We start from the raw sequence: 10,158 nt of genomic DNA on the forward strand, positions 1-10,158 counted from the left end.
CGTGCCATAGAATTCTGCGGCAGCCCGCAAGTTGTGCTGCAGTATGATGCAACTTTTTAATGAAGAACCACTGTAGGAGTTGGCAAGACAGCATTAAACAGATCTGGGACTCTAGCTAGGGTTGGGTTAAGTTTAGGTAAGAAGAATTGTTTAGGAGTTGGAGTGAGGTTAGAAAACAAAATTCAATCCAGCAACCTTGTGTTATGCCTTCCATTCAACACCAACTTATCACCTAGCAAGTGTATTTAACTCACACTGGGCACTGTAAGCTCTGCCCACTGAGCTTTATTTGAACCAATAGCATTCATTATGTCCTTGAGGCAGAGCTGCCCTCAGGGCAAGATTGAATACGGAAAATTGTCCCTAACCAATCTGGATTGTTGTTTGAGGTTCAGGCTAAATCTCTATCACCTGTTCACATTCTTTTCACCAACCCTTTGTCCATCTGCTGGTGAATATGAGAAAAAGCATTTAGCATTTCAATAAACCAATGATCAATCCACAAACAACATGGAAGCTATCAAAAAACAAGGAAGATGAAGATGAAGGCACTTAAAATGCCTTTATTGTGGTCGTACGTTCAATGAAACAACATACAAAAAAATGAATGTAAAAGAAGAAACAGGAAAACAATGGAACATATTATCTCCAATATTGTATGTATACTGCATAACTTTGCTCTTCAATAAAACATATTTGTTCATTGAACAATATATTATAGAATGGGTTGCCAGATGGTGGTGTCATACATGACCGATGACATCACAATGGTCTTTAAGCCAATTTGAACAATGGGTTAATGTGGATATGTATCAGTCTTCATTGGTTATTGACATGGCTTGTTTCTGCTGGTGCAAAAAGGTATGAAATCAGGTCATTTAATCGATTAACAACTATTTAAATTCTGGAGTAGTATTTTTCTCTTAGACCTAGTGGGAAGAATAAAAGTACATTCTGATTGACAAATGCATAAAAAGTGTACATGAAATGTACATGAAGTTCGGCTGTTGCAAATGCCACTCAATGTAACCTGTCTATTCTGTGTTATATGAGGTTTAGGATAGATAGCTAAGTTCCTCTCGGTTAGGCCTACCTTTTCCTATTCCGATGACCCCCCCCTCTTCCATTTGCTGGGGATCGGGGAAAAGGGTATTTTTTCAGCACTATCACATTTTCTTGTCAACAGAAAAAACGTCAGAAAGCAAATTCAGTTGATGTAGAGCAGAAGACAAGAAAGAAGAATGAGAGTGGCACTTCATCCCCCTCTCCAATTCCATCTGACCGTTCTGAACGGAATGCCTCCGTCACCTCTGACCCTTCACCCTCTGACCAACTCTCCTCCCTCCATCCACCTTCCTCTCCTGTTAAATGTTCCTCTCAGCCTTGCTCTCCTGCTAAACAGCCCTCTGTACCCCGGTCACCTGCCAAACACCCTTCCCCAGTGAAATCCTCTCCAGTGGTGTCCCTCCCTAGTTCTCCCTCTCCTACCAACCCTCTGGACTGTCATGGAGACACCAGCCATGAGGGCACAACAGTCAGGTAATTCAAACAAAAAGTACAGTGCCATCCTAGAGTCTCTTTAGAGAGTTGGGTTTAGAGCTACAAGACCAGGGCCAGTGTTTATCAAGAGTATGAGTGCTAATCTAGGATCAGGTCCTCTCTTTCCATAATAATCTGATTTTTAATGTTCTAAAAGGCAAACTGATCCTAGATCAGACTCCTACTCTGAGAAACTCTATAAACACAGTCCCAGAAAGTTATTTTCCACAAACTGTAGTTTTAGGCTCTTCTGTCCACATCTAGTGGATAAAGAGAGTACTAACCTATTGCCCTGGTCTACTTGGTACACTGCATTTATATGGACAGCAATACATGCGTAACTACTCAGACTGTGTTTATAGTACAGTATAGTATTTAATAGAGAGACTGCGTAGAGTGATACGATCTCTGTTTTGGAGGCTTTAGACCTGTTTATCTCCTTCCTCCAGACCTCTGTCTCTTCTGGACCACTCTAGCCCAAGGCCCCAGAGGCCAGTCTCAGCCACCAGAAGCATGAGTCTTCCCAGGGCCAGCTCAGCCACCAGAGGGTCAGAAGAGACCCAGGGGGCCAGAGGAGAACGGGGGGCACTGGTCAACATGGAACTTCTTGGGTAAACCACAACACACCACAAATGCATTGAATATAAGTTCTTTATTGTTTAGAGATCAATGTCTGATATACTATGGGGATAGGGCTTACTATCAAGCATGTCAGTTTTATTAGATATTTATAAAGAAATTAATTATAACAATCTTGGCCTAAAGGACATCCACTTCTTTGTGTACTCACATAATTACATATCATTTTTCCATGACCAAGATGGCTGCCATTATCATCACTTGACAGAGTTATGAAGGTTTATGACATAGGCCACTCTATGTGTCTAGGGTATTGTATATCTATGTGTGTACTGATGGCTGCTTTTTCTTCACAGGTTGCCTAACATTGGCAACACTTGCTTCCTTAACGCCATCCTGCAGTGTCTCCTGGTCCTGCCTTCCTTCTTAAAGAAAATCCTGCACCAGGAACAACTCTGGAGCTCCTCCCCCTTCTCCAACCTGCTCAGGTAAAGGAAGGATCAAAAGCAGACACTTCCCCACACACCCATTATTTGTGGTCATGAATTTGCATGCGACTTCTATACAAAGTGTTTGTCGTAGCAGGTTAGGAGAGCATTTTTGCTAAATCTAACACTTTTCCTAACCTTAACTCCTTCATATTTTGCTGTGTATGTATTTTATTTTTTTTTCCTTTTTTTTTATTTTTTCGGAATCTTCATAAACCAGAGGAACAACAATGATACAATGATTATGATGTAAACATTAGTAGGCCAACTTGGAAAGTGTAGAATTACTATTTTCCCATAATGCTCAATGACTGAACATTCCACATTACCGTGGGAAATTGGTAGTTTTTTAAAATGCTCTGGAATTGAGAGCAGTATCCAAACCAAATATCTTAGGAGAATAAACAACACATTTTTGTTGTTTTGATCATTGTCCGTCCTCAAAGGTGAAATTGCATTGAATCGAATGAATCATTTCTAATGATGAGGTGCCGTTAGATAAAACATATTTGGATATACTCATCTGCCTCTTTAGGCGTAAGCCAGTAGGTTGACACCATCCAGTCAGCTGCTAATTTACTCTCTGTCTCCCCTACAGGTGTCTGTCTGATGTGTACCGTTCGAGTCTACCTGACAGTGGGGCAAACCAGGCCTCAAAAGCAGACCTCATGTGGAAGGTCAAGTACTCCTTGTCAGGATATGATTTGAAATATCTGGGGGACACGCAACAGGTAACTGAGGCACTACTCTCTTGTGTACGTGCGCTCTTTTTGCAAGGGTTCATTTTATCTTCTTCATTTGCTTTTATCTTGGTATGTTTCTTTCTCTCCTCATCATAGGACGCACACGAGTTACTTGTGAACATGCTGTGTCAGCTGAAGGAGGAGGGCATGATATTGAAGACACTCGGGGTGAGCTATACCTGCCCTGTTTCCCAGCTGGAGTTCCAGCTTGTGTCGGTGCGCACATGTACCAGGTAAGAGCTCCCATTGGTTGTAATGTATCTACTGAGAACATGATCTTTCTACAAATAATATTACAAAACACATGGCATAACAGAAACATTGTAGACACCTGAAACAGAAACAGACTTGAAGCATTTTTCTTCTCTTTGTCCTGCTTCTGAAGCTGTGGGCGCGAGTCGTCCACCAGAGAGGACTACAACCACCTCTCATTGGACTTCAGCCCTGAGCGCACCTTGCAGAGCAGCCTAGCACTCACTTTCAAAGTCAGCACTTAGGGCTCAGACCTGCATGTAGAGACTAACACCCAGGGCAAGCTGCCCACTGCCTCAGAATACGCTATCTTATTATTGTAGTGGTATCATTCATTTTGTAATGCTTTTGTTTCTAACCCAGGGTGAAAAGGTTGAATTCAAATGTGAGGGCTGTAAAGGACTCCACGCCACAAAGTTGGAGCTTTTCCACACACTGCCTCTGTGAGTTGTCCCTTTATAACCTCTCATAGGACTAGCAGTGTGTAATGAAATGAGTGGTCATTGTGTCCTGAGCCTTTAGGAGTAGTTACCTTCCTGAGCAGGTTGTAGGACTTAGTGATGAGCACCACCCAACACATTTCACTCATCTGTTATTTTGTTGAGTGGTTTCATTGTCTGTCTGTTCATCTCTCTTCCTCTCTGTCTCTGGGCAGTGTGCTGGTTCTGCATCTGAAGAGGTTTGGAGGACCTGGGGGGTTGGAGAAGCTGGAGGCTCCTCTTTTGTTTCCTTCGGAGCTGAGGCTCTCCACCCTCTGTGGGGACATGGTGCCACACCTGCACAGTGCCAGCCCACAGGCCCTCACCAACCTGGCCCCCAGCATCCAGGGGTCCATCCCCCAGACCCTCACCAGCCAAGTCTCCAGCCCAGCTGGAGAGGCCAAAGACAGCACCCTCTGCTGTTCAGGTAGGTCATGACACCATAACACTATTCTTGCTCCAACACCACACAAACCATCCACTCCCAAAACGGTCCTGCTGACAGAGAAGCTGGAAGCTGCAATTTAAAATGTTTCTCAGACATCTTTAGTGATGCATTGGAGCTGTTTTAGTCCAGAGCATTTCAGACAAGTGACCACGTTTTCACAGCTCTTCATATGTATATTTGACCCCTCAGATTCAAATGACCAGGAACCAGAGAAAGTGCTGCTGACAGCCTCAGTGGTGAGAAGAGAGAGAGAGATAGAGTGAAACCAGTGAAAAATAAGTTATGACAGAACACTGAGATAGTTATGAGGAGAACACGATGTAGTAGACCTCCTGTAGTAGACTAGTACTGTAGTAGACTGTAGACAGTGTGGTGGACTGTAGAGGAAATGACAGTCCCATGATCACATGTGTTTTCTTACAGAAGCAGCAGCCAGTGAAGTCAGTGAATGGATACTACCAGCTGACTGGTGTAGTCTCTCATTTGGGAGGCTCCGCAAACTCCGGTAAGTAAATACCTTAAAACACACACATGCAGATGCACAATACATATGACATCAGCTGAATTCCAAATCACTCCCTTCTCCTCAGCTTTTAATTTGCATGTTCATGTGTGCCTCTGCCGTATACACAAGCATCCCAAAGCTGAGGGAGTGAATATTATCGAGGGTGAAGGCCAGGGATCATCAACTAGATTCAGCCTCGGGTCCATTTTATTTCTTAGCCAGATGGGCAGGGGTATGGAACAAAATTACAAATAGTTTGTAGACCGCAAATTGACCGTAAGAAGCCCAAACAGATATAATATTTGACTCATATCAAACCTTGCTTACATTTGTGTACAATCACATATATCTCTTTATTGTGCGTGGGAATACTTTGAAACAGATTTCCAAAATGATAATCACTTGGAGCTGATTTGTTGCTTTTTTAAATTCTTTTAACAATTACATTTTATTTGTTCAGAAAACATGGGGGGCCAAATAAAATCACCCTTGGGCCAAATTTGTCCCATGGGCCACCATTTGGGGAACCCTGGTGTAGGGAATAATTAGACCCTCCAATAGCCACTTCGGCCAAGCGTGCAAGACTGCAGGCTTCAGAGTGAAGTGTCATCCCGACAAGCACTGCAATATGTTTAGAGTTTGCGCAGTTTAATTCAAAAGAATGGAGAGGCATGCCTAATTATATGCTACGCGTATTTGTTTATCTCTGATTTCAAAACTTGACACATGTAACAGATAAAATATCTCCCAAATGAACTGTTTAACTGTTACAACACACTCTATTACCCACAAAAGCCTGACCTTTGACCTCTAGTCTGTCTTACTTGTTCCACAGGGCACTACATTAGTGACATCTTGCATGCCAGTGGAAACTGGTTCTGCTGTAACGACAGCCAGGTGTCAATGTCCAATGAAGCCACTGTGCTGAGGACCAGAGCCCGGAGTGCCTACATGCTCTTCTATATGTTCAGGTACTGCTTACTCTCACCATCTATATTCTTGTGTTGCTATATATGTGTACGGTTCCTTTCACCCTACAGGGCAAGAGAGCGGGAGGCCCCAGCACACAGGGCCTAACATGGCCACCTGCACCAGCCCCAGCCTAAACAGGGGCAGCACCTGGACCGGCCTCCAAACACTCAGACATGCCTCAACAGGGGCAGGACCTGGACCAGCCTCAACACACTCAGCTCAGCCTCAACAGGGTCAGCACCTGAACGAGCCTCAACAGGGTCAGCACTGGGCCCAACATCAACAACCCCGAGCCCAGCCTCAACAGGGGCAGCACCTGGCCCAGCTTCAACACCCCCAGCCCAGCCTCAACACACTCACACCTGTCTCAACAGGGGCAGCACCTGGCCCAGCTTCAACACCCCCAGCCCAGCCTCAACACACTCACACCTGTCTCAACAGGGGCAACACCTGGCACAGTTTCAACACCCCCAGCCCAGCCTCAACATGGGAAGAACCAGGCCCAGTCTCAACATGGACAGAACAAGACCCAGCCCCAACACCCTCAGCCCTGCCTCAACAGGTGCAGCACTCAGCCCAACTTTAATCATGGGGATCAAGGGAGACTTGCTCTTCATCACTAGCATGAACATTCTTTCAGTAGCTTATGTCATAAATGCCTCTCCTTGATTTGACTACTTCACCTAATGTATAAAGCTCATGTAAAAAAACACATAAAGTATACACACTAAATGTAGTACACATGTAAATGTGGTGGATAGAGTGTGTGATTATTTAGAGGGTATAACATCCCTTCTATTTGGTTTGGTTTGAAATCCTCCTGTTGTGAAATACACTGTGGTGTATAACTTCTTATTCAGCATGGTCAGACTGGATGACCTGCAATATTCAACATTGATCCAGGTCCCCAGCATGTCGGGAGATGACTTGTGCATGCCATGCAATTTCAATAAAGACAAACACATTTAAGATAATCCAATTTAAGATGATTCTGTTAACCGTTGTAACTTTTTAACTCAGGAAGCTTTATCGTATTCTATTCTTATTTACAATAAAAGTGACTCCAAAGTTACACAATACATTGTTTACCATTAATTTCTATTACATTTCCATTTTAGTCCTTTAGCAGACTTACAATTAGAGCATTAATCTTAACTTACAGTGCCTTCAGAATGTATTCACACCCCTTGACTTTTTACACATTTTGTTGTATTACAGACAGAATTTAAAATGTGGAAAATATATTTTGTCAAATTGGTTGTTGATCATAGCTAGACAACCATTTTCAGGTCTTGCCATAGATTTTCAAGAAGATTTAAGTCAAAACTGTAACTTGGCCACTCAGGAACATTCACTGTCTTCTTGGTAAGCAACTCCAGTGTATTTTTGTCCTTCTGTTTTATGTTATTGTCTTGCTTAAAGGTGAATTCATCTCCTCGTGTCTGGTGGAAAGCAGCCAGTACCAGATTTTCCTTTAGGATTTTGCCTGTGTTTAGCTCCATTCAGTAAAAGAAAAATCTTCTGAAAAACTCCCCTGTCTTTAACGATTACAAACACACCTTAACATAATGTATGATAGTGAAACTCTTTATCAGTCAACCACAGTGAATTACAAATACTGGCCATCAGGTGACTCCCACCAGCCTTAGTTTGATAATATAATACATGATATGACTCCCACCAGTCTTAGTTTGATAATATAATACATGATATGACTCCCACCAGTCTTAGTTTGATAATATAATACATGATATGACTCCCACCAGCCTTAGTTTGATAATATAATACATGATGACTCCCACCAGCCTTAGTTTGATAATATACTACATGATATGACTCCCACCAGTCTTAGGGTGATAATATAATACATGATATGACTCCCACCAGCCTTAGTTTGATAATATAATACATGATGACTCCCACCAGCCTTAGTTTGATAATATAATACATGATGACTCCCACCAGCCTTAGTTTGATAATATACTACATGATATGACTCCCACCAGTCTTAGGGTGATAATATAATACATGATATGACTCCCACCAGCCTTAGTTTGATAATATATTACATGATGACTCCCACCAGCCTTAGTTTGATAATATACTACATGATATGACTCCCACCAGTCTTAGGGTGATAATATAATACATGATATGACTCCCACCAGCCTTAGTTTGATAATATAATACATGATGACTCCCACCAGCCTTAGTTTGATAATATAATACATGATATGACACCCACCAGCCTTAGTTTATAATATAATACATGATATGACTCCCACAAGCCTAAATTTATAATACAATACATGATATGACTCCCACCAGTCTTAGTTTGATAATATAATACATGATATGACTCCCACCAGCCTTAGTTTATAATATAATACATGATATGACTCCCACCAGCCTTAGTTTATAATATAATACATGATATGACTCCCACCAGCCTTAGTTTATAATATACTACATGATATGACTCCTACCAGTCTTAGTTTGATAATATAATACATGATATGACTCCCACCAGCCTTAGTTTATAATATAATACATGATATGACTCCCACCAGCCTTAGTTTATAATATACTACATGATATGACTCCTACCAGTCTTAGTTTGATAATATAATACATGATATGACTCCCACCAGTCTTAGGGTTATAATATAATACATGATATGACTCCCACCAGTCTTAGTTTGATAATACACTACATGATATGACTCCCAACAGCCTTAGTTTGATAATATAATACATGATATGACTCCCACCAGCCTTAGTTTATAATATAATACATGATATGACTCCCACCAGCCTTAGTGTGATAATATACTACATGATATGACTCCCACCAGTCTTAGTTTGATAATATACTACTTGATATGACTCCCACCAGCCTTAGTTTATAATATAATACATGATATGACTCCCACCAGTCTTAGTTTGATAATATAATACCTGATATGACTCCCACCAGTCTTAGTTTGATAATATACTACATGATATGACTCCCACCAGCCTTAGTTTGATAATATAATACATGATATGACTCCCATCAGCCTTAGTTTATAATATACTACATGATATGACTCCCACCAGCCATAGTGTGATAATATACTACATCATATGACTCCCACCAGCGTTAGTTTATAATATAATACATGATATAACTCCCACCAGTCTTATTTTGATAATATACTACATGATATGACACCCACCAGTATTAGTGTGATAATATAATACATGATATGACTCCCACCAGTCTTAGTTTGATAATATAATACCTGATATGACTCCCACCAGCCTTAGTTTGATAGTATAATACATTATATGACTCCCACCAGCCTTAGGTTTATAATATAATACATGATATGACTCCCACCAGCCTTATTGTGATAATATAATACATGATATGACTCCCATCAGCCTTAGTTTATAATATACTACATGATATGACTCCCATCAGCCTTAGTTTGATAATATACTACATGATATGACTCCTACCAGCCTTAATTTGATAATATACTACATGATATGACTCCGATCAGCCTTAGTTTATAATATACTACATGATATGACTCCCACCAGCCATAGTGTGATAATATACTACATCATATGACTCCCACCAGCGTTAGTTTATAATATAATACATGATATAACTCCCACCAGTCTTATTTTGATAATATACTACATGATATGACACCCACCAGTATTAGTGTGATAATATAATACATGATATGACTCCCATCAGTCTTAGTTTGATAATATAATACCTGATATGACTCCCACCAGCCTTAGTTTGATAGTATAATACATTATATGACTCCCACCAGCCTTAGGTTTATAATATAATACATGATATGACTCCCATCAGCCTTAGTTTATAATATACTACATGATATGACTCCCATCAGCCTTAGTTTGATAATATACTACATGATATGACTCCCATCAGCCTTAGTTTATAATATACTACATGATATGACTCCTACCAGCCTTAATATGATAATATACTACATGATATGACTCCGATCAGCCTTAGTTTATAATATACTACATGATATGACTCCCACCAGCCTTAGTGTGATAATATACTACATGATATGACTCCCACCAGCCTTAGTGTGATAATATAATACAAGATATGACTCCC

At 40.9% G+C, this 10,158-nt stretch overlaps 1 protein-coding gene across 1 annotated transcript; it reads left to right on the plus strand.

Annotated features, from left to right (window-relative positions):
* The first annotated feature begins 793 nt into the window (after positions 1-793).
* Positions 794-6,960, plus strand: LOC106602203 (ubiquitin carboxyl-terminal hydrolase 37-like). Its single transcript, XM_082978311.1, has 12 exons — positions 794-861; positions 1,187-1,539; positions 1,989-2,150; positions 2,475-2,606; positions 3,205-3,337; positions 3,446-3,582; positions 3,735-3,834; positions 3,965-4,044; positions 4,257-4,507; positions 4,718-4,764; positions 4,952-5,033; positions 5,869-6,960. The coding sequence occupies exons 1-12, from the start codon at positions 808-810 to the stop codon at positions 6,108-6,110; spliced, it is 1,773 nt and encodes a 590-aa protein (XP_082834437.1). The 5' UTR covers positions 794-807; the 3' UTR covers positions 6,111-6,960.
* The last annotated feature ends 3,198 nt before the right edge of the window (positions 6,961-10,158 follow it).

The sequence above is a fragment of the Salmo salar genome, chromosome 08 (genome assembly GCF_965601325.2).
Source record: "Salmo salar chromosome 08, fSalSal1, whole genome shotgun sequence".
In the NCBI taxonomy this organism is placed as follows: Eukaryota; Metazoa; Chordata; class Actinopteri; order Salmoniformes; family Salmonidae; genus Salmo; species Salmo salar.

Excerpts from the sequence above, each read along its gene's own strand:
- LOC106602203 (XM_082978311.1), top strand. The coding sequence starts at position 808 with ATGTATCAGTCTTCATTGGTTATTGACATGGCTTGTTTCTGCTGGTGC. Across the intron at positions 862-1,186 it reads GTTTCTGCTGGTGCAAAAAG|AAAAAACGTCAGAAAGCAAA; the intron begins GTATGAAATCAG and ends TCTTGTCAACAG. Across the intron at positions 1,540-1,988 it reads CATGAGGGCACAACAGTCAG|ACCTCTGTCTCTTCTGGACC; the intron begins GTAATTCAAACA and ends TCCTTCCTCCAG.